Source organism: Elephantulus edwardii, unplaced genomic scaffold, assembly GCF_000299155.1.
Source record: "Elephantulus edwardii isolate Elephantulus edwardi_28Jun2011 unplaced genomic scaffold, EleEdw1.0 scaffold00340, whole genome shotgun sequence".
In the NCBI taxonomy this organism is placed as follows: Eukaryota; Metazoa; Chordata; class Mammalia; order Macroscelidea; family Macroscelididae; genus Elephantulus; species Elephantulus edwardii.
In genome coordinates this window covers 934,363-957,722 of record NW_006400090.1, presented here as the reverse complement: position 1 = coordinate 957,722, position 23,360 = coordinate 934,363, and the positions used below count along the sequence as shown (strand labels likewise).

The window sequence follows — 23,360 nt, the reverse complement described above, 5'->3', positions numbered from 1 at the left end:
TATACATATGTTGTGATGTTGATGACAAGCCCCACAATGCAGCAGTATCATCCCACTCCCCCTGTTTACCATCGCCCTTTATCCTTCTTTCCTATTCCTTCCTGTCTGATTGTTATCTCTGAGTAAGTAAGTACTGCCCTTCTGATCTCGCATGGTTGATTGTTCTTAAACCCTCTCTCCCAGGTGTTTCTGTGTATAAGCCTATATATTGTTAGACTGGAAGTTTAGCCACATGGCTATCCAAAGGGCCATAGTCTTGGGAGTTTCATCAGTTACTATCAAACCCATGAACCTTGTCTTTTTATTAATCTGAGTTTTGCTCCACATTTCCCCCCCGCTCTTTCCAGAAGCTCCTACTGTGTGATCCATTCAGAGTAGCAGGCACCACTGGTCTCGGGGTCACGGAGGCTGTGGTTCATGTGGTCTTTCAGTGCCCCAGACTGTCTCTTTGTCTCTTTTATTTTCTCATTCTTCTTTGCTCTGTACCCTTTATCTTCCTTATTTTTTTCACAACTTTTCTGAGATATAATCTCATGTTATAAAACTGACCTATTATGAATGGTACATGTCACATAATGGTTCAGTGACTTTTGGTAAATTTATAGTTAGGCAACCACAACCCAATTTTAGAAAGTTCTACCATCTAATAAAAGTTCTCTCACATGACTCTGGGTAACCTGCTGAGCCATTCAGTGCCTCAATTTTCCCACCTATAAAATAAGGGCAATAATGCTCCCTTCACAGTTTGACATAATAAATGAATGCTAGAGTGCCTGAGTAGAAAGTACCACAGGGAAATGAAGCAACTCAATACACAGGCGTGGTTACTAAGACGTGCACTGGGCTAGGCTGCAGCTGAAACTCTTCAGGAGTACCTCTAGGGTGCTGGAGGTCTGACCCTCATTGCTTACAGAAGGGACAGAGTCTACAACAGAGAGCTGTGTAAATCCCCACTCCCAAAACCAAGCTGAGTAGAACATGGGTTTGTATGTTCAGCCCACAGTATTCCCAGCTCTGGGTGGCAGCAAACACAAGGCAAGGAGGCTGGCAGGAAAGATGAAGTGTCTCTGAGCCCATACCTTGAGCCTGTGCTACCAGGACGCTGGCATTCAGCTGCCACTCAATATCCCCTTCCTCCTCAGCACACTGCTGGGACTTCTCGCCATAGGATTGGGCCTGCGAGGCATTATTCAGCTCCAGGTAGCAGCGGCCGATCTCATGGAACAGCCAGGTCTTCTCCAGGGTGGTTTTGGCCAGTGGGATCTTCTCTTCCCACCTGGGGGTATGAAGGACCAGGGTTAGTACCTTCTGCTGAACCCTGTCACATAAGTCCAAGTTTCCTGCTGAGCATACCTTTTCCCCAAAAAAATGCTGTCAAGGACCTCTCTAAAAAGCTGAAGAGTTTAAAGACTAAGGTGTGTTATCCAAGCTATGTACTTGCAATTGCTTCGTATGCATGTAAAAGTTGGATACTGAACAAGGAAGAATCCTTGCCTCTAAGTTGTGGTGGACTTTTGAATATGCCACTGCCTGCCCAAAAAAAACATACAAATTTCTCTTGGAGGAGGTATGACCAGATTGCTCCCTACTGACAGTTATGGTGAAACTTTGTCTCACAGACATTGGACATGTTGTCAAAAAGTGCCAGTCCTTGAAATAGGACCTCAAGCTCACTGCCAAGACGTCAGAACCAACTCATAGCTGACCCTCCAGTGGGTTTTCAAGAGGCTGTAAATCTCACTGGAGGAGATAATGTATCTTTCCCCTGTGGCGCAGCTGGTGGATTTGAACCACAGTTGACAGTGTGACTTCTTACCTAATAAGCTACTAGAGTTTTAAGCATCAATGGGGATCCTGAGCCCAGCGCAGGACAGGGCAAGGTTTCGAGCTGTGGCTCACAGGGCTGCTATGAGTTGTGGTTGCAGATCCCTAACAACAACCAGGTCTTTCAGCTAGAGTGGTGGAGTTAATAATCATTACAGTATTTTAAAACTATCAAAGATAGGGGAGCTCTGGTGGCCTAGTGGCAAGGAGCTGCAACTGCAATCCCAGAGGCGCACGGCTCGAATCCACCAGATGCTCTGCTGGGGAAGGAGGGGCAGTCTCCTCCTGTACCAGTCAGATCTGATTTAACGGTACACTCACACAAAAATAATTAAAAAATTAAAAAAATTAAAATTAAAAAAAACTATCAAAGATAATTGTTTACAAGTCTGGAATCAAATCTGATACAATAGTTGAAAATGTTGTTTGATATAACATAAAAGCAATGTTTAAGAGTATTATTAAATGGAATAACTTGGATACTCGTGTCTATTATGAATAAAAAAACAAATTATCAGTAAAAATTAATCAAGATTAAGAGTAGAATTTATACTTGTCTTTGCGTAGAAGGCTGAATTATCACATAAGCAAAGCAGGAACTTCCAGACAAAGCTGTCTCCCAGGGCCGGCTGGCCTCTAGGTCAGGGTCATCCAGTCTGGCCGTTGGGCCATGTGGAACGCTCACACACAGTTCCCAGTGGCCCTACCTAATCACGTGATGTCACAGACTAGCCTCAGAAGGCCAGTGGGCCCACCAGTTCTGGAAGGGGTAGGGATGGAAAGAATCACCTGGAGTGCTTGTAAAGAGACCTGTGCTGCAGCCAGGACATTGCACAGAGTCAGGCTCACACAGGCTTAACTCTATCTACATGCAAGTGTGTGGTAAGCAGGTGCACATTTTTTCACCATGACATTGACATGGTGGGGAGACAGCTAATATTCTAAACTGCAGAGAGGTGTGAATGCACAATCAGACCTACACCCACCTGACGCCAACCCACACCTGCACAATCAGAATTACCAGGGGACATGACTAATAATTGAATATATTTAACAAGTGCTCTAAGTGACTGTTGATTGCAGGGAACTCTGGAGGCCTATTAGTAAGAAGCTGCACTGCAATCCAAAAGTCCCGAGGTTCAAATCCACCAGCTGCTCCACAGGAGGAAGGGCAATCTCTTGCTGTGTGATTCACTGCCTCTGAAAACTCGGTGGTGGGTCAGCTACGTGACAGCACACAACCACCACCACTACTAGGTGACTGTTAGCACCGTGACATCTTGAGAAAATGCTAATTCTACACCAATCAGTCATTTAACTGATGAGTCACAGAAGTTACAGTGACTTGTTCGCGGATGCCTGGCATCAAGGCCAGAGGCTGGGAGCGTGGAGAGGTGGAAGACGTGGCCCCAAGGGGAGGAGGGAGGCAGTTCTGGATCACTCACGTGTCAATGGCTTGCTGGAACTTCCCAAGTCTGGCAAAAACTCTGCCAATGTTGTCGAGGGCCCTTGATTTGGCATCAAGAAGGTCACTGTGGAGAAAGAAGCAAAACAAGAGCAGTTTTGCTAGAAAATAGCTGTGATATATAAGGAGAATAAGCAAAAACAACTTAGAGAAGACACATGCCCAAAGTCAGGGGCCCTGCTGTGAAATGGGAACGATCAGAACCTCTGAGGACCCTTGTGAGTCAGCAAAAGTCCCTCAATCCTTCTAGGAGTCCACCCCAAGAAAACACTGTGACAACATTCACTCAAGTGCTGGACTTAAGAAGAAAAACTAGAAACACCCTAATCATTACCAGGACTTTAGCAATGACAAATTTTGCATATATTAAAAAAAAACCCCAAAAATAACAACAAATCCTAATATTTTAAGCAAAAACATCAGGTGACCAGACAGTGTACAACATACACTGCTGTTGTTCGATGCCCTGACTCACAGCAACCCTGGGCACCACAAGGCAAAACCCTGCTGCTCCAGCACCACTCTCACCATCTCTTCTTGAGCCCACTGCTGCCGTCACTGCATTAGTCCACCTCGTTGAGAGCCTCCCCCTCCCATCAACTCTACCTTCCTGAACGTTATGGCCTTCTCCAGGACTGACCCCTCCTGATAGCATGCTCTAAATATGAGAGACAGATCGTCACCAGCCCTAGACTCTGAGGAGCACTCTGGCTTCACTTCTTCAAGATAGATGCTTGCGTTTTTTTGGAAGTTCACCATACAGGGAATACTCTTCGCCAACACCACAATTCAAAGGCATGAATTCTTCAGTTTTCTTTATTCATTGTTCAACATTCATATGCAGAAGCAGCAAATGAAAATATTAGGGCTTGGGTTAGGCCCTCCTGAATCTTTAAAGTAACACCCTTGCTCTTTAGTACTTTTTTTTTTTTTTAGTACTTTAAGGAGGTTGGGGTGGTTTTGTTTTTGTTCTTGTTGTTTTAGTACTTTAAGGAGGCTTTTGTTGGGTGTTTTTTTTTTTGGTTAACAAATGATCCTTTATTGAAATCTTTTCATCTGTAGCTCCTTAGCTAGCTGGGCAGTCCCCAGCACCACTGTTGATGTCTTCTATGATATCATGAGGGTGGTGGCCATCAACACTACAGCCCACAGATTGGGAAGTTCCCAGGATCTCTTTAATAGTTCCAGAGAGTTCTGTGGCTAAAGAGCAGATCTCATCAAAAGTGATATTTCAGAGAGCTCTGGTGGCCTAGTGGCAAGACAACTGCACTGCAATCCCAGAGGTACGCGGTTCAAATGCGTCTGATGTTCTGCTGGAGAAGGAGGGGGCAATCTCCTCCTGTACAAGTCAGATCTGATTTGACGGTACACGTAAAAATAATACAATAAAAATTTTAAAAAAGTGTTATTTCCACTGTGCTTAATATTTTTCTGCTTCTTTCTGTCTCTGGATGGTTCCTTTAGGGTTTTGATGATCAGGGAAGAGGCAGAAGGCACCATTTCACTCTGGGCCTGTCTGTTCTGAACGGTCAGTTTCACTGTAATCCTTAGTCCCTTCCAGTCCCCGGTGGCCTTGGCAATGTCATCACTGACCTTTTTTGGAGGCAGACCCAGAGGGCTGATCTTGGAGGCCAGAGTGGACATGGCACCGACTTCCCCACCAGTACACCGCAGTTACACCACGACTTTAATCTTGTTGGGGTTGAACTTAGGCAGCATGGCGGAGGTGGCTGGTGTAGGATGAACCCAGAAGCGGGGTGACCGAAGAAAGTTGCACTGAGGCCTCCTCCAAGCCGAAAGCCGAAAAGCTTTAAGGAGGTTTTGACAGCAGAATTGCCTAATACAACACGTCATTTGATTTCTTGACTGCAGCTTCCCTAAGTGCTGATCACTGATAAAAAAAAATAATTAAATTCTTGGCAACTTCAAGTTTGTCTCTGTTATCATGATGTGTTTATTGGTCCATTTGTGAGAATTTTTGTTCTTTAGGTTGAGGTGCAATCAACACAAATGGCTATAATTTTTTAGTTTAACAATAAGTATTTAAAGTTTTCCTAACTTTATGAAAACAAGGTTGTATCATCTTTGTATCACAGGCTAAGTCTTCCTTCAATCCTGACGCCACATTCTTTGTATAATCCATTTGCTCAATTATTTGCTCAATATATAGACACAATATAGTCTGTCCCATTTATGTTGAAAATTGTTGTTGTTATGTGCCGTCAAGTCATTTGCGACTCATAGCGACCCTATGTACAACAGCCCTAAACCCTGCTCTATCCTGTGCCAATTGCATTGCCTCTGACACACCCATCCTGATTACCCCAGTCACTGAATCAATCCACCTCATAGAGGGTCTTCCCCTCCTGCGCTGTCCCTCTACCCTACCAAGCATGATGTCCCTCTCCAAGGACCTGTCTCTCCTTACAACATGTCCAAAGTATGTCAGACGAAGCCCCAGAATCCTTGCCTCCAAGGGGTAGCCTGGTTTAACCCTCTCGAGGATGAATCTGTTTGTTTTCTTGGCAGTCCATGGTATATTCAATACTCTTCTCCAGCAACACAGCTCAAAGGCGTCAATTCTCCTTCTATCCTCCCTAGTCATTGTCCAACTCTCTGATCCATAACAAGTGATTGCAAAAACCATGACCTGTATTCAGGCGGACCTTAGTCTCCAGAGAGACACCGGTGCTCTTGAGTACTTTAGAGAGGTCCCTAACCGCAGACTTTCCCATCGCAATACATTTTTTTATTTCCTGGCTGCTGGTGCCAAGAGTGTTGATAATAGTAATAAAAAAAACCCTGAGACCAGTGCTCTGAGGTAAACTTTAAATCTGAAACAAAAAAAATATCCTCTGAAATCTTTTTAATAGCAAACAGCAGTTTATTTTAATGAGTTAAAAACATCTGCCTTGAGCACTAGGCTCTCTTAAGATTTACTTAAGTGGCACTAATGTGACAATAGCAACCAGAAAGATTAGAAAGGGATTTGAGGGGGCAGTGAATACATGTTAAAACTGGAGGAGAACTCAGAAAAGGAGGGTGCAAATGGCTGTAAATGAGAATATAATAAAGTCACTGAATTGTACACGAAGAAACTGTTGAAGTGGTGAATGTTTTGTTATGTATATTCTCAATAAATACAAGCGAAATTTTTAAAAAAGTCCATAGGGTGCGGTACTGCTAATCCAAAGGACTAATGAAGCCTGTGCCCCTCAGCCTCCACAACCCTGAGACCAGAAGAACTAGATGGTGCCTGACCACTGCTGCCTGCTCAAGCCGAAACCCACTGCCGCCAGCCTGATCCGACTCACAGCAATCTCCCACCAGATTTCTGACGCTGTAAATCTTTACAGGATTCAAGCCGTCAACCTTGTTAGTAGCTGGACATGTCATATATTAGCCACCAGTGTTCTCTGAAAGGGATCACACTCGTGGTCCTAGATAAAGAGAGGGTAACTGTGAAACAACTCAAAATGACGAGAAAAAGATCAGGCTTACTGATCTGACAAAGACTTGTGGAATCCTCAAGGCCATGGCCATTAGGTACCCTTCAAGCCTGGAACTGAACTTTCATGGCTCAACTTCCACCCTAACAACAGTTCTGTACAGTAAAGAGTAACTGCAGGGAGACAGACACTCCTTGGAACAACCAATCAAACAAGATGAACAGGGATAAAGCTCAGAAGGCAGGAAGAGAAAGGGGGAAAGGTCAAATGGAAAACAGAAGCACATGGAGGAGGGGGAGAAGTGCTATTACATTGAAGGGACTAAATTAATCAATGTTATGAAATAATAAGTATATGAGTATTGAATAAAAAAGAAATTTGTTCTGTAAACTCCCACCCAAATTACAAAACAAAACAAAAAAGGTGTTCCATAAAGTAAAAGACAACTGCTGCCCTCACCATTATCATTAGCTATGAACATGCTTCTTGTTGTGTACCTTTGAGATGGAATCTACTCATAGCTGACCCTCCAGTGGGTTTTCAGAGGTAGTTTAATCACAAGGGAGGAGACTGCTCATCTTTCTCCCACTGGGAGCACCTGGTGGATTTGAACCACATGCCTTTAGGACTACAGTGCAGCTCCTTACTACTAATATAAACATGCTTCCATCTCCTAAAAATACCTCTTCCCTCCTACAAAAATAAAACACCCCTCCAGTGACAGATTCCCTCAACTGGCATCTTCTACCTCCCTCCCTGGGCAAGCCTCCCTATGTTACGTTCCTGCAGCTCCTGCCCCCACATCACTGAATCAGGCTGTGCTTTGGCAGAGGTTCAGGGTCCAGTGTGAAGGTCTCAGTCCCTAGTCTGACTGATTCTCTTTACTTGGAATATTCCATAAGACTTTCCTTCTATTGTCAAGGCTGCCTTTCCAAAATACAAATTAGATCAAGCCAGTCCTCCCTCTAAGGCTGTATCCCACAGAAAAACTCTCAAATACCCTGGTATAGTCCATAGCGTGCTGTACTGCTAACCCAAAGTGGCGCCTCTCTCTCTGGTTCAAATCCACCGCCCACTCTGATAAAGATGGGCCATCTCCTACTGCGTGATTTAAGGCCTCCAAAAAGCCACTGGAGGGTCAGCTATGAGTTGGTTCCAACTTGAACACAAAGGCAGTACGTGTGAGAGTGAGTGACTTACAGGTAGGCATGTCGATGCCAAACCAGATCCAATGTCATGCCTGTCTACAGCAAGAGTTAATAAATTACCTCATGTAGTCAGACTCTTTCAAGCCAGGTTTATTGTTGCTGTTAGGTGTCATCAGATTGGCTATGACTCATAGCGACTCTATAAACAGATCCAAACCCTGTCCTATCTGCCCCATCTTCACCAGCCCTGGTACACTTGACCCCAATGCTACAGTCACGATGTTGATTCCTCTTGTTAAGGCCATTCTCTCTGTCGCTTACCCTTCACCTTTTTCAACATAAATGTCTTTTTCCAAGGACTGGCCCCTTTTAACAACGTGACCAAAGTATGTGAGACAGAGTTTCCTATCCTTGCCTCTAAGGTGCACCCAGCCTGCACTTTCTCAAAATAGCTGTTTGTCCTTTGGCAATACACAGGATCGTCAATACTTTCCTCCAACACCATAACTCAAAGGTATGACTCCTCTTCGGACATCTTCATTCACTGTCCAACTTCCAGACGCATAGGAAAGAACTCAAAAGACCCTGGCTTGAATCAGGCGCACTTTAGTCTTCAAACTGCCATCTCTGCCCCATAGCACGTTGGAGAGGTCCTTGAGAGCAGATTTCCCAAATATATCACTTTTTTATTTTCTTTCTTTTAAATTTCTTGACTGAGAGTACCAATGATGCTGATTGTTGATCCAAGGAAGAAGAAATCTTTTAACAACTTCAACCTTCTCTTCACCTGTCATGATGGAGAGATTGCCTTTTGGCCCATGGGTGAAAATTTTTATCTTCTTGATATTGCAGTAAGTAATTTAAGTCTTCTTAATTTCCTTCAAGCAAGGTTATATCATCTTCATCATGCAGGTTGTTGATGAGTCTCCCTCTGATCCTGATGCCACATTCTTCTTCAAGTCTAGCTTCTAGAAGGATTTGTTCTGTATAAAGATTGAATAAGTACAGAGAAAGGATACAGCCCTGATGCAGACCTTTCTTGATTTTAAACCATGCACAGTCTTTAAAAACAAACACACACACAAATTACTTATGTTTTAAAAATTTCACACATTAAGTTTATCCCATTGCCATGTAGTCAATTCTGACTTACTGTTTTTGTCATTATGTACCACTGAGTTGACTCACAGTTAATCCTCCAGCAGCTTTTCAGAGGCAGTAAATCACACGGGAGGAGACTTGCCCATCTTTCTCCCACAGAACAACTGGTAGACCAGCGTGATCTACATCTGTGTGTATGTGTGTGTAGATTCTACTTCTCTCTCATTTGCCAGCAAGTCAAATGGACATCTGACGATCCAGAGGGTTTTCAGAGGCAGATTAATCGCTGAGAGGAGACTGCCATACTTTTCCCCTGGAAGCACTAGTGAATCAAACCATTAGAGAGGCACCACCTCTGGTTTTGCAATGCAAGTCCCTATCAGCTCTGCCACCAGACATAGACACCTACACATCTAGACACATGCACCAACACGTATATTATACACATACACACACACATTGTTGTCAGGTGCTGTTGCACCACTGTGACTCCCAGTGATCCTATAAACAGATCAAAACCTTGCCCTATTCTGCACTATCTTCACAAATATATACAAAATGTGAACACACATACAAATACATGTACTTAAATACTCTGAAAAGGGTTGGAAGGACACAATCCAAAGTGGTCTTGCTATGAAGGAAGTGGTGTGGGATGAGTAGGGCCTCAGGTTTTGCTCTGAACATCCTACATTTTGAGTCATGCACAACACGTAGTACTGTGTTAAGACAAACTCCTTCCCCAGCCTGCACTCTCTTCAGCAAGGATCCTCTCCCTCCACTTTTTCACCAGCCCTGCTCTCCAATGCCTTCACCCCACTTACATCTCTCAGCTGAGCATGTCTTCTCCCTTCCCCTTGTCCATCTTGCTGAAGTCCCGGCCCTTCCTGAAACCCCCAGCTCCCTGGTGGGCTCCCACACGCTTCTCTCCTGGGCCCATGGAGCCCGCTTTACTCCTGCTTCACTCACAGCACTTTGGATGTTGCTCCCCATTCCAGAGAGGTGCTTAGCTACTACGTGGGAAAATGAAGAAAGGAGAAAAGAAACTTGCAATGCTGTCATTTACTCAGAGCAATCGTCTGTGAGAAGAAGACCTAACAGTAATGAGGAAAACACCCCATCAAATCATCTACATAGTACTCAGAAAAAGAAATGAAGGCTGGGGTCCTGGCAGGTGACTGCAATGTGCTCGGCTGCAAACTTGGTCTTGAAAGATGGACAAGGGCTTTGATGGCATTAAAGGAAGGCAGCCATGCCTGTCTGGCCAGGTGAGAGGCTGGACTCGGAGGGGTCTGGCTTGAATAGAGTGAGAAGTATGCCCAAGACTGGAGGGTAAGGTGAAGTCCACTTGTAAATGTTAGGCAGGAACTGACATTAATTAGGAAACACCTGCGTTTACTCACCACTTAGCAAACATTCATCACACATCCTATTTGGCAGGTGCTGAGAGCAAAGCAGCTAGAAAACTCTTCCTTCTTAGAGCCCAAGTGCAGCAGGGTGGGACAACACACACACAGGAGGTTGGGGAGACAGCCAAGGAAGGTTTTCTACCTCGCTCTTGTGGCAGTCAGGGAAGGTTTTGCTGAAGTGTGTGGGGCACTCACTGCAATGTGAAAGGCTGGAGAAGATGTTTCCTTGCAGGAACCAGCAGGCACAGAGCCATGAGAATGGTCACTGGCCTGCATGTGAATGGTATGAAGCTCTGGAATGGTGGGTGTGAAACAGCCAGGAGCCTTAGAGAAAGCTGGGTCAAAGAAAGCCAGAGAAATCAGGTCAGGGAGAGCAATGTGTTCTGAGCAGGACACTGGACCTGTATTCCAGCCACTGGATTTATCCAGAGGGGCCAGCTTGGCTGTAGGAACCTAGATCAGACAGACAGGCAAGAAGCAAAAGGTTGGGATAGGAAAATGGAGAGAAGACACCTTGGGAAATTGAAGGCTGGGTGTGGTCTGATCTGGGTGCAGAAAGGGAGGGAAGCAGGGCCTGGGAAATAGTGGTTGAGGGTTGTGTAGTGGTAGTGCCACCCTCAGGAATAGGGAATCCCAGGACAAGAAGGGATTCCATGTGGACATGTTGCATTTGGGATGTTGATGGGACATGAGAAGGGAAATACCTTGGAATTAGCAGGATAAAGGATTTATGTGACTCTCACAATCTATGTAAGTTGGTATTATCCTAGGAAAATGGGAAGGTGAGTGAAGTGCAGTGAAATATGTAATATGGTCATTCTAGCCCAAGTCTTTAGAACTGTCTCTAAATGTCAGGCTCAGACCATGCAAATTAGGTGTCTGTGGCTTGGTACCCTTGTGGGGGTGGGATCATGCACACAGGGGACATAGAACCCTAAAGAGGAGATCGACTGGTTTTGCCATCCTGCTAGAATTAAAATGAACCATCCAGAAGTGGACCAGTGCGGCCTCAACACAATCATGTAAGAAGGAGAACCAGGAGTGGAGGGCAACCTTTGGGCCCAGCGCCCTGGCACCAAAACCCGAGAGACCAAAGAGACAGAAAGCTCTAACATCAGACACGAGATAGAAACAGCTACAGAGAAATGGGGCAGAACCAGGAAGGTGGTGTAGTAGGTTTCCTGGCCCACAAAGCAAAAGAGCCCTGTGCTTCCAGACAGGAAGTCTGCTGGCAGGGTAAGTGCCTCTAGGTACTTGTTGGCAGAGGCAAACAGCTAGGAGAAAAAAAAAACAAAACATACTGACTAAAAAACTATTCCTGAATTGTTTCTGATCTTGAATGAAGTGTGATTTTCCTAGTAAATTCCAATCATCAGGAGTACTGTCTGTGTGTCCCATGTGGTCACTGCAACAAATTCTCAAACCCAGCAGAGTAGTGAGAGCACCACAGGATGGGAAGGAGTGCTGGTGTCAGAATGGGCAGAAAGGTCAGAGACAGGAGGTATGCCTGAGCTCCACCCTTGGGTGGTTGATGTTTCTGTTTCTCCTTCCCCATTGTAAAGTTAGAGGAGACCAGATGCCTCCTCCATGATACTTTTATGATCATTAACTTAATCAAGTCCACAAAGTGTCTAAGCTGCCCAGCCAGAAATCAAAGGCCTGTTTGCTTCTGGGATGGCATAGATTATATTCCTGCTCAGTAAATGGAGGGGGAAAGAATGAGGTAGGTGGGAGTGGACAACATCTGGGGCCTAGATAGCTGAAGAAGAGAGGGCAAGAGGCAGGAGGCCCAAGTATGAGCTAAATGAAAGATTCATGAGAAGGCACTGAATTCCAAGCACAGGAATTTGACTTTTCTTTTGCAGGCAATTAGGAGCCAAGACCTTTTTGTCAGAGGGGAAGGAGTGGTGATAGATGAGAAGCATTATGTGCTAGGGAGTTATATGTACAATCTGCTAGAAAGAGACAGCAGAGGCAGGGAGAGCAGATGCACTTGGGTTGTAGCAACCAAGGAGTGGCTGTTGAGTCAGTGCTGACTTAAGGTGATCCCTTTAGGTTTTCAATTTTGCCAAGAAATCTGGAGGACAACCACCTGGCCATCTGACTGGAAGAGATCTGTATTTGTTCTCATTCCAAAGAAAGGTGATCCAACAGACTGTGTAAATTATCAAACAATATCATATGCAAGCAAGATTCTGCTGAAAATTGCCTAAAAATGACTGGAACAGCACAACAGAGAACTTCCAGATGTGCAAGCTGGTTTTAGAAGAGGCTGTGGTATTAGAGATATTATAGCTAATGTCAATGGATCTTGACTGAAAGCAGGGAATACTAGAGGAATGTCTATCTGTGTTTCATTGACTATGCAAAGACATTTGATTGTGTGAATCACAACAAACTGGCTAACTCGGAGAAGAATGGGAATCACAGAACATTTGATTGTGCTTATGCGAAACCTATACTTGGACCAGGAGGCAGTCGTCAGAACAGAGCAAGAAAACACTTCATGGTTCAAAACTGCAAAGAGTATATGCCAAGGATGTGTCCTATCTGCATACCTTTTCAAGATATGAGGAAAAATGTGGTATCAGGATTGGATGAAGACTCATCAACAATCTGCGTTATGCAGATGACACAACCCTGCTTACTGAAACATCAGAACGTCAAAGACTACAGCCTTAAAGATGGACTGAAGCTCAACATCAAGAAAACAGAGATTCTCACCACTGGGCCAACTGGCAGCATCATGATAGATGGTGAAGAGACTGAGATTGTAAACAGCTTTAGTTTGCTTAGCCCAACAAGGAACACTCTTGGTACCAGCAGCCAGGAAACTAAAAGACGAATTGCATTGGGAAAGTCTGCTGTCAGAGACCTCTCCAAAGTACTGAATAACAATGATGTCAGTCTGGAGACTAAAGTGTGCCTAATGCAGGCCATAGTCTTTGCAATTACTTGCTATGCATTAGAGAGCTGGACAATGACTAGGGATGACAAAAGGAGAATTGATGCCTTTGAGCTGTGATGTTGGAGAAGAGTATTGAATATACCATGGACTGCTTGGAGAACAAAAAGGTTTGTCCTAGAGAGGGTGAGACCAGATTGCTCCTTGGAGGCAAGGATTCTGAAACTTTGTCTGACATACTTTGGACATGTTGCAAGGTGGGACCAGTACTTCTGGAGAGAGATGTCATGCTTGGGAAGGACAGCACAGGAGAGGAAGACCCTCATGAGATGGATTGATTCAGTGACTGTGGTAATGGGGCTATGTGTGTCAGAGACAATGAGATTGGCAGAGTAGAGCAGGATTTAGAGCTGTTATACACAGGGTTGCTACAAGTCACAGGCAACTCGATGGCACATAGCAACAACAACAACAATCTGAAAGAGATTGCCAAAATGTTCCTTTGAAGCCAAGAAAAGTCTGTCTTTATTGGTAGGTTTTCCCTTAATTCTGTCTCAGTATAGTCATTATTTACATAGTAGCCAACTCTGATGGCATCTAATCCCAGGGTCACAAGATTCCACATTAATTAGAAAGGTAACAGAAAAACTGGAAAATGCAGAGAGCAGAAATTCAAAACTATAGTCTCTTCTTGGAACAGATGCACTGCCTTCAGCATCAAAGAGATGGTCCACATCAGAAAACTCACCAAATGTTATGTTAGAATTCCACATGGACTGTGTGTGACCACCTGCCACCCCTTTCGTACACATTAAGCTATAAAAATGCAGAACTATTTCCCTGCAAGTCTCTAAGTACATAGTTAAGACACATTGTGAAGAATGTTTAAAAAGTCTGTAGAAAATTTATAAGAAAATCAGTATTTTAACACAATGTAGAACATAAATACAATTATTTTTTAATTAAAAAAAATAGACTGCCAGACTTTTTTTGCAAGGCATGTATCTCTGAGTGAACTTGAACTTGACAACTTTCTGTTTAGCAGCTAAGTACATTAAGTGTTATGTCATCTAGGCATTCCTCCCTACCATGAGGGAAGTACTATGTCTAGGCTCATTTTACAGATGAAACATTGAGGCTGAAGGAAGTTATGTGACTTCACACAGTTCTCCTTCCAAAAAGAGATGCAGGTCTTCAAACCCAGGTCTGCCTGATTCCAGAGCCCCCAGTTTACAAAGCCCTGCCCACTTCTCCCAGCCTCTCGGGTGCACCTCCCCGGTCACAGATATGCTCTCCAGACTTCCACTTCTTCCTGCCTCTGGGTCATTCCTTAGACCAGCCATGCTCCCAAAGCCTAGTCCATCCCTGGACTAGCTTCTCCTCAGCACTCAATTCTCTACTTCTCCTTTCTGACATCACATTTAGAGTTAATGGCTCACTCATTTCTGACATCTGTGTGGCAATGACCATATAGCTGTTCACCACTGTGTTCCCTGGGCTGGCAGCATCTACCAGGTCTTTGTCATTGCAGTTATGCAACGCTGAGTCAAAAGTGACTCATAACTGAACGTCCAGGGAATTTTCAGGGGATGTAAATAGTATAGAAGGAGAATGTCCTTTGGTCTGGCAATACAACTCCTTATTACTAAGTCACCAGAGCTCCCTGCCAGGTCTAGGGCTCCATAAATGCTTGCTGAGACGATGTAAGTGTGAAAATGCTCTCAAGAGCCACACCACCAGATTTTTGGAGTTTTGAGTCACTATCCTACTGTTTGTAGCAAAAAAAAGAGAAAAGCTAAAAGTCTAAGTCTGATGCTTAACCTTAGCCCTGGGCAAGCAGCCCTCACCTCTGGGAAAATCTGGTGTGCAGGGAAGAAAGCACATCTCCAAGGAGGAGGTTCAGTTACCAGCAGCTCTAAGAAAGGCTGAGCCGCCACCCCACGGCCCCCTCCGCTGCCCTGGGCGCTGGCCATGTGGCCTGTCTTTGGAAACTCACTATTGTCTGGCGATCTCTAGGTCCTTTCTGTGGCTCTGGAGGGCTGCTGCCATCTGCCCCAGCTCAATCTGGGCGTTCCCTATGCAGCTGTACAAGTTTCCGACCAGTTCATCCCTGTTGGGCACATCTTCTTGGTTCCACTCCAGGACCTTCTTCAGCACCTTCTCGGCTTTCTGAAGGCTCCCTTCAGCACTGCCACTGGTCAGCACTGGGAGGGAAAGGGAGTATGTGGAGTAGGGTGGATGGCAAAATGCTCCCCCTCTCAAGATGCCACCCACAGTTTGGGGGGCCAGAGACTCAAGTGACTGCACCCCCTCATTCCCTCATCTGGCCACGGCTTGGGGCCCAGGTGTTCTGAGCCTTCCAGGGGCATCTAGCAACCACGTGAGGCACCACCTACACATGTCAATGTCCTCAAGGCTCTTGAGAATATAGTGGGCTGTTTGTGAGGGACGGCGTTTGCGATCCCTCAGCCACTTCTCCTGCATTAGCTTCTGGTCCCGCTCCCGGGCGTAGATCGGCTTCTGCTGCCGCCAGAAGTTACTGCGGATGTTAAGATAGTTGATGCCAGTCATGATGAGGTCCTCCACAGTCAGGCCATGCTTGGTGGTGCCTTTGATCAGGTCTGCAGAGAAGGGGTACAAGGAGAGCCAAGTAGCACCACTGTCTAAAGGGGTCTTTTTTTTATATTTTATTTCATTATTTTTTTGTGTGTACCGTCAAATCATATCTGACTGATACAGGAGGAGATTGTTCCTCCTTCTCCAGCAGAGCATCTGGTGGATTTGAACCATGTACCTCTGAGATTGCAGTGCAGCTTCTTGCCACTAGGCCACCAGAGCTCGCCAAGGAGTCTTTTCTTAGCTAGGAGCCCTTGCTATGGGCCTTGTGGAGTCCTCGTGATGAGAACAGCAAGAACGAGCGTGAGAGCATGAGGGTGGCAGAGTGGCCTGCTCAGGCCAGGACGGAGCCAGAGCCTCCTTGCAAGCTCTCACGTGACACAGAGTAAAAATGAGAGGTCCATTAGGGCAAGGCAAGAGGAAGCAGAGGAATGGATGAGAAGCCCTCCAAGATCCCGCATTTGAAGCTGTGTCCTCAGAGAGGACTGAGTCTAAAGGAATGACCTGGCCTAGGATTCCGGTGCCAAGTGACTCCCCAGCTGCTGACCGAGCCAGTGGACACTGGGAACTGGAAGGGCGTGTGCCTGAGCCTTTCCTTGCCGCCTGGTCAGAGGTTAAGAGCTGGGAGCAAAACTCCATCATGGCAAGTGGGTAATGTTCAGACCAACTTCAGAGAGGCAAGCTCAGACAGTTCTGGTTGAAGGGCAACACGCAGGCCTGTCCCCATGGAGGCTGCCAGTGGAGGGGCTGTCTGTGAAAGACTAGCAGGACTGCTCCATTTGATCCACGGGTGAGCATACTCAAATTTATGAGGTGTTGATAAGACCTCATGTTTATGTGAGAAAAAGAGAAGCCTGTCAACAAGATGGCTTGATAAAGTGACTGTAACAACGGGTTTGAGTGAGGACAGGGCAGGACGGGGCAGGTTCAGATCTGTTGTTCACAGAGTTGCTATGAGTCATAGTTGATTTGACGGCACCTCACGGCAACAACACGTATGAGACAATGAGTTCAATGCTCTGTCCTGTATTTTGTTGCTGACAGGATGCTGATGCGTCACAGAATCGGAACCAACCTACAGGTGACCCACCAGCGGGTTTTCAGAAGCAGTTAATCGCACAGGATGAGACAGTCCATACTACTTCTGTGGAGCAGCTGGATTTGAACAGCTTGTCTTTGGGATTGCAGTGCCATCTCTTACCAATAGGCCACCAGAGCTCCTTCTTGGTGACAGGCCTGTACACTGTTCTTCAATCCCAGGAACTGTCTGGGGTTGCCTTTGGGGTGGGGAGTTGGTCTGAATATTTACCTACTTGTCTTGAAGTAGTTTTGCTGCCAGTTCTAACTACTCTGACCAGGTGAGCAAGCCTGACAGCATAGTGTGAAAAAGTAACATTTTTTAAAAGCACTGAAGCAGAGGTTAGAGGCTGGGGTTATGGAGCTGACTCCAGCACAAACATGCGTATCACCCTGTACTAGTTATTTTTCATTCTCGGTCTGTTTCCTCACTTATGGAAGGAGATTTGGACCAGCTAATGTCTCGGGATATTTTTTAACTAATACCCAAGGACCTGCCCTCTAGTTTCTCTTAGCTGTGGCGACTGAGGGCCGGGGGGCATCCCATGCCATGCCCCCTCTTTGGGGAGACAAGCTGTGAGAGCACAGGCTTGGAAACCAAACTCCTGGCTTCACCTCTGAGCTGCCTCACTTCCTACTGGAGTGGGATCTTTGTCGAGTTCTTTTATCTTTCTGTGGCTTAACTGTCTCATCTATAAAATAAAGATGACAGCAAAACTTGCCCAAAGATACACGCCAACTAATATTTCTATTAAGAGCTTTGCCTCTGGCTCATGCATAAGCAGCCATCCCAGATGTCCTCTGGCCAAGTCCCCTGCTGCAGACCAAGTGTCAGAAACCTTCGTCCAGTAGGAGCTTTTCCAGGTACGCCTTGTCCACGTAGAGCTCCCCCAGGAGCTGGCGAAACGTCTTCTCACTCTTGTATGAACCTTTCCGCTTGCTCTCCCTCTTGGTGTCTTGTAAGAAGTGTCTAATTGGTTGAGGCTTCTCCTGGGCTTTCATACTCTGGGGAGATATAGCAACCCCAACAGAGGCTCAACAAACTCAGCCGACCCAGCAGTGGCCCCATCTGTGGTGTCAGATTACTTCTCCTCCTCCCAGGACCTCTCTGGGGGCAGAGAATCATGAGATCTATCCAAGACACTGGCTGCCACGTGGTCTGGTGATTGTTAGGCTCTCTAGATCCCTGTGGAGTCTGGTGGCCAACTGGACAAGAGAGACTGCCTCAGGAAGACAGGTCTAGGAGAAGACATTTGATTCAAGAGCCGTACATGCTCAGGTTTATGAGCCAATGGCAAGACCCTCCACCCTGATGTGGCCATTAAACCAGGCCTCTTACCTCAGCTTGCTTGCTTAAGAAAGACAGGTCCCCTCTGTTCTCCAGCTTAATTGAAGAAGGGCCTGTAAGGACAAAAGCTGGTGCTCAGGTTTTGGCCAGTCCCCCAGGCATGACCTATCACATATTTTTGTGTGGAAATGGCTGACTTTGGCAGGGTGATGGTAGAGGCTAAGGAGAAGATGGCTCCTATCTCGCAAACTCTAGTCCAACTCTCTTATAGGAACTAGCTAGCTTCCACTCGCCCTAGGTGATGGCTGTCAGATTTCTAAACAGCAGGATGAGTGCAGGGGGAGGGGAGCACTCCAACCCTGGGACTATTCCTACATTGTGCTGTCCACAGACCCAAAAACTCCTCTTCACCACCTACCTCCTTCGCCACTGAACTGAAGACCAAGGCCAGCATGTGTTCAGAGGGAGTCAGCCAGAGATGAGGTCTGACTTGTTCTGCACTACAGGTCAAAGTCAGGCCAACTTTGAAACAACTTTGAAGAAAACTAGATGGTGCAGGCCTAGAAGAGTGGATTGGAGTCTGTCCAAGCAGACATCCCCTCAGCAGCAGCAGCTAAATTCAAACACGTAACTCCCTATGGTCCTGGTGGTTCAGTGGGTTAAGTGTTGGGCTGCTAACCAAAATCAGTGGTTAGAATCCACTAGCCACTCTGAGGGAGAAAGAGGCACTCTTCATCCATAAAGATTTACAGCCCCAGAAACCACAAGGGTGGGCAATTCTACTCTGTCCTATCTGAGTGGGGTGACTCTGTGGTTGGTGACTGTTCATCCCCTTTCCTTGTGTCTTCCCTCGAGCCTAGGACTCAAGGGCTTTCCAGGAAAGAGCACAGACCCATGGGCACTCACTCCCCACTGAGTTGTTGATGGCTTCTTGGGCCTTCTGAATGCCAACTTTGAATTCTCGGTCAGGCCGCAACTTGTAGCCTTGATGATAGAACACCAAGGCAAACTCGAAGTCTCCCATAGTGTACAGGGTCTCTGCCTTTTGCAAAATCCCCTAGAACGAGAGGGAGTCTAGTCAAGGTAGGCAGATGAAGTTTTAGAGGGCTCTGAGGTGGGAGAACAGAAAGGCCTTGAGTTGAGGGTTAAGGCTGAGAAAGAGGGGGCTAGAAGCTAGGCAAGAGACCCCTGAAGGGAAAGTGGCATCAAACTCTGGGCCAGGTGGCTGGTTCTTCAACTACTTGTAACCAGAAGCTGCTGCAGGAAGTGGCAGTGGGGAAAGCAGTACTCAAGTACGCAAGCCTCCCACCCGTCTCGTCACCTTGCAGAATGTTGGGTCACTCTGGAGTGAAGCCTCAGCATCGCTCAGGGATTTCTCCAAGTCTCCCATCTTCAGGTAGCACTTGGAACGGGCAACCAGGCAGTTCTTATCTCCATTCTGGAGATGAAGAGCCTGAGGAAAGAACCAGTCAGGGCAGCAAGTGCCATGAAGAGCAAGGGAGACACTCTCCTGCACAAGCCAGCCCCAGAATTTCCAAGGAGGTCTTCAGGTGAGCAACCAGGCCTCTGCATCTTCTCAAACCTGAAGTAGCGTGTCACTGGTTTTCACTCAGTTAACTTGATTTTCTGCGTTTTGGTCAGCAGCATGGACAAGGATAACCACAGGTTACTGCAGAAGCCATTGGTTGAGATTCTATAACAAGCTATTCTGCAGACTTTCTACCAATGCCTAGGATTCCACCAGTTCACTCACCCAACAGACTCTTAGGAGCTCTTTGGTGTACACTCAATCTGACCACTTGAAATGGCTGCACAGTAAGTTCAGAACACATGTCCAAGGCTGATAAAGGAGTTGCCATGAGTTAGAATTGATATGACAGTACTTAGCAATAGTATGACAAGAAAGCCAAGAAAACGGAAGCTGTGCTTTGGGCTCTGGTGTGGGGGTGATATAGTTCCGTCCTATTCTCTCTTCTCTCTTGGACATTTCTATAGTGTACAGTTTACTGTCCTTTCCGAAACATTGGACCGCACCCTCCCCTTTCTAAGACCTTCCTACTTTTCCAAGAAGCGGAAGGAGCTACGAATGGAAGGAGTTACTACTGTCTTTCACGGAAAGAGGCCTCTTCTCACCCAAGGCTACCTTCCCTCAGGGTGTTCTTTCCTCTTTGCCCGGGGTTTTAGATGATGGAATGTAGTCCAGCAATCTGAGGATGAACAGATGGAGGCAGGACGCCAGAATGCAACAGTTGACCCAAACGGTCAATCACTTCTGGTTTTAGGGTCGGGTATTAGAAAAGAACAAAAGATGAATAGAAATTGAGAAGCCTGAGTTTAAGGCGAGTCTTGGGACTGATGAGAGGGCTCTTCTACTCTCTGTGGCCTAATAAGTGGACCATCTGCAGCAAAAGACATTGCCCTAATACCACCACTGTGGCTTTCTATAGTACACTGATTAGCACCTCAGCACTGCAGACTGAAGGCTTAGGTTTTAATCCTTTCTCTGTATTTTCTAGCCTAGTGTTCTTGAGCCCATTACTCAACCTATTAGTTTCATCATCTGTAAAACGGGGTGATTGTATCTCCCTCAAAGGCTTACCCTGCATTGAGCTGTGTGTCTATATCCTAGGATAGCACTCAGTCAGTCCCCTTAGGGTGAGTGTGGAGCAATACTGAGGTTACCTGTAGTAAAGTTAGTTTTTTGATCAGTTTGATAAATGGACTGGGACTCATGTCATCAGAGTTCATCAGAGTCACTTAGTTTCATCAGAGCAGAACAGTACTCCACAGTGCTTTCAAACACTGACTTTTCTAACGTAGACCGCCAGACCTTTCTTCCGAGGTGCCTCTGAGTGAATGTGAACCAGCTTCTTTTTCTTTTCTTTTTTTAAATGAACTCCTGGTGCTACAGACTGACCACTTCTACGTGCAGCCTCCCAGCCTCCCTTCTAGCCAACAGTAGGGTACTGAGGCTGCTGTGTGGGCAGGCGTCAATCAATCACTAAATATTTAAGTAAAAAAAGTAAGGGAAGGAGTCACCACTAACTATCGCAAAGAAGGGGTGGTAGTAACAACAACCAAGAAGAGAGTAATTGGAAATTGGAAGAAAATCACCAAAGGTGGGGTTTTATCTGTAGCGGATGCAGCGACTCAGAGGCATAGGAGTAAGAAAGCAGGGACTCAAACAACAGTCCTCCAGACATCATCAGGGCTTTTGTGTTATTAATGACCCAAAGGATGGACAGGGGGGTGATAGGCTCAGAACACGACTCACGTTGCTGAAGCTCTGGGCAGCTTTACTGAATTCTCCGCACAGATACAGCCGCTCGCCCTCCGCCATGTAGGAGGGAAAAGTGGTTCGCAAGACAGCAGTATCTGGGTCCGACATGGTGTAACCGGATTTAGAGACGCGGAAGCAGAGAAAGGGAAGCAAAAGAGCCCGAAGGCGAGAGAGCAAAAGAAAGAAAGAAATCTGTAGAACCTTGGTCTTGTTTGTAGAAGTGCCGTCTCTTAGCAACGAGAAGCCGTAGAGGTGCTTCCGGTCCCGCCCCTCTTCCGTTCTATGACCTGAATCCCCGGCACACCCTCCCTTCTGCGCACGCGCCTATTCTGGGGTTGCGGCTAGTGTGCATCAGGCTGGGGAGTGATTCGCGCGTGGCTGGCTGGTGGCTGGCAGCTGCGCTCGTCGAGTTTTTGTTATGCATTCTACTAATTCTCCCCGGAATTGCATCGTGTCCAGTTTTTGCAGGAAAGCTCGCGTACAGGCAGCCAAGAAAAAAAGGTGCTTGGGGGCAAAATTCCAAATAGGGGTAAGGCTTACATGGCAAAGTTTGAGCACCTCGTGCTCTAGAGAGGAGAGAGGCACTGGGATTAGAATCAGTATTTAGGACTCCTGTCACTTCCTAATTGCATGACCCTACACGTGGCATGTAATAAATTTCCCACCTGCCGCATGAGCATGTACACAATAAAACCTTAAGGGATGTGAACATTTTAAGAGAGGCTAATGGTAAGAAGCTGCATTGCAATACCAAAGGTACACAGTTTGAATCCACCAGTTACTTCGTGGGAGAAGGACGGACATTCTCCCATGCGACTTACTGCCTCTGGAAACCCGCTGGGTTGTTAACAACTCCACAGCACATAACAACAACAAATGGAAAATAGGAGTCTCAGGGTCGCATAGACAAAACATTGCTACCTGAAAAGCTCATGGGTCAAACTCAAGCAAGAACGATTTGGAAGACAAGCTTGAAATCAGAGTACAGAGCAGTGGGGTTTTGGTTTTGTTTTCTGCTTGTTCTTGTTATGTGCCGTCGAGTTGCTTGCGACTCATAACGACCCTATGTACAACAGCCCTAAACTCTGCTCTGTCCTGTGCTACTCGCACTGTCTCCGGTACACCCATCCCGATTATCCCAGTCACTGAATCAATCTACCTCGTAGAGGGCCTTCCCCTCCTGCGCTGTCCCTCCACCCTCCCAAGCATGATGTCCCTCTCCAAGGACCGGTCCCTCCTTACAAATGTCCAAAGTATGTCAGACAAGTCTCAGAATTCTTGCCTCCAAGGAGCAGCCCGGTTTAACCCTCTCCAGGATGAATCTGTTTGTTTTCTTAGCAGTCCATGGTACACTCAATACTCTTCTCCAGCACCACAGCTCAAAGGCATCAATTCTTCTATCCTCCCTAGTCACTGTCCAACTCTCTGACACATAACACGTGATTGGAAAGACCATGGCCTGTATAAGACGCACCTTAGTCTCCAGAGAGATATCATTGCTCTTCAGTTCTTTGGAGAGGTCCCTAACAGCAGACTTTCCCATGGCAGTATGTCTTTTAGTTTCCTGGTTGCTGGTGCCAAGAGTGTTGACTATGGAGCCAAGCAATCTAAAGCTGTGAAAAATCTCAATCTCTTCACCATTCATCCTGATGCTGCCAATTGGTCCAGTAGTGAGAATCTTTGTCTTCTTGACATTGAACCTCAATTCATATTGAAGGCTGCAGTCCTTGACCCTCTGCAGCAAGCACTTCAGGTCCTCCTCAGTTTCAGCAAGAAGGGTTGTGTCATCTGCATAATG

The 23,360-nt window shown here is 46.2% G+C and overlaps 1 protein-coding gene across 1 annotated transcript in view; it reads right to left on the bottom strand.

The window, feature by feature from the left end:
- TTC25 (tetratricopeptide repeat domain 25) overlaps positions 1–21,670 on the bottom strand; it is a 30,628-nt gene extending 8,958 nt beyond the window's left edge. Inside the window, exons 1-9 of the mRNA XM_006901716.1 lie at positions 21,557–21,670; positions 19,604–19,735; positions 19,189–19,339; positions 18,334–18,395; positions 17,834–17,999; positions 15,698–15,922; positions 15,298–15,505; positions 3,270–3,356; positions 1,080–1,276 (exon numbers count right to left, since the gene is read on the bottom strand). Of these exons, the coding sequence (XP_006901778.1) occupies positions 1,080–1,276; positions 3,270–3,356; positions 15,298–15,505; positions 15,698–15,922; positions 17,834–17,999; positions 18,334–18,395; positions 19,189–19,339; positions 19,604–19,735; positions 21,557–21,670 (1,342 nt within the window). The remainder of the gene's footprint in view (positions 1–1,079; positions 1,277–3,269; positions 3,357–15,297; positions 15,506–15,697; positions 15,923–17,833; positions 18,000–18,333; positions 18,396–19,188; positions 19,340–19,603; positions 19,736–21,556) is intronic.
- Between the last annotated feature and the right edge of the window lie 1,690 nt (positions 21,671–23,360).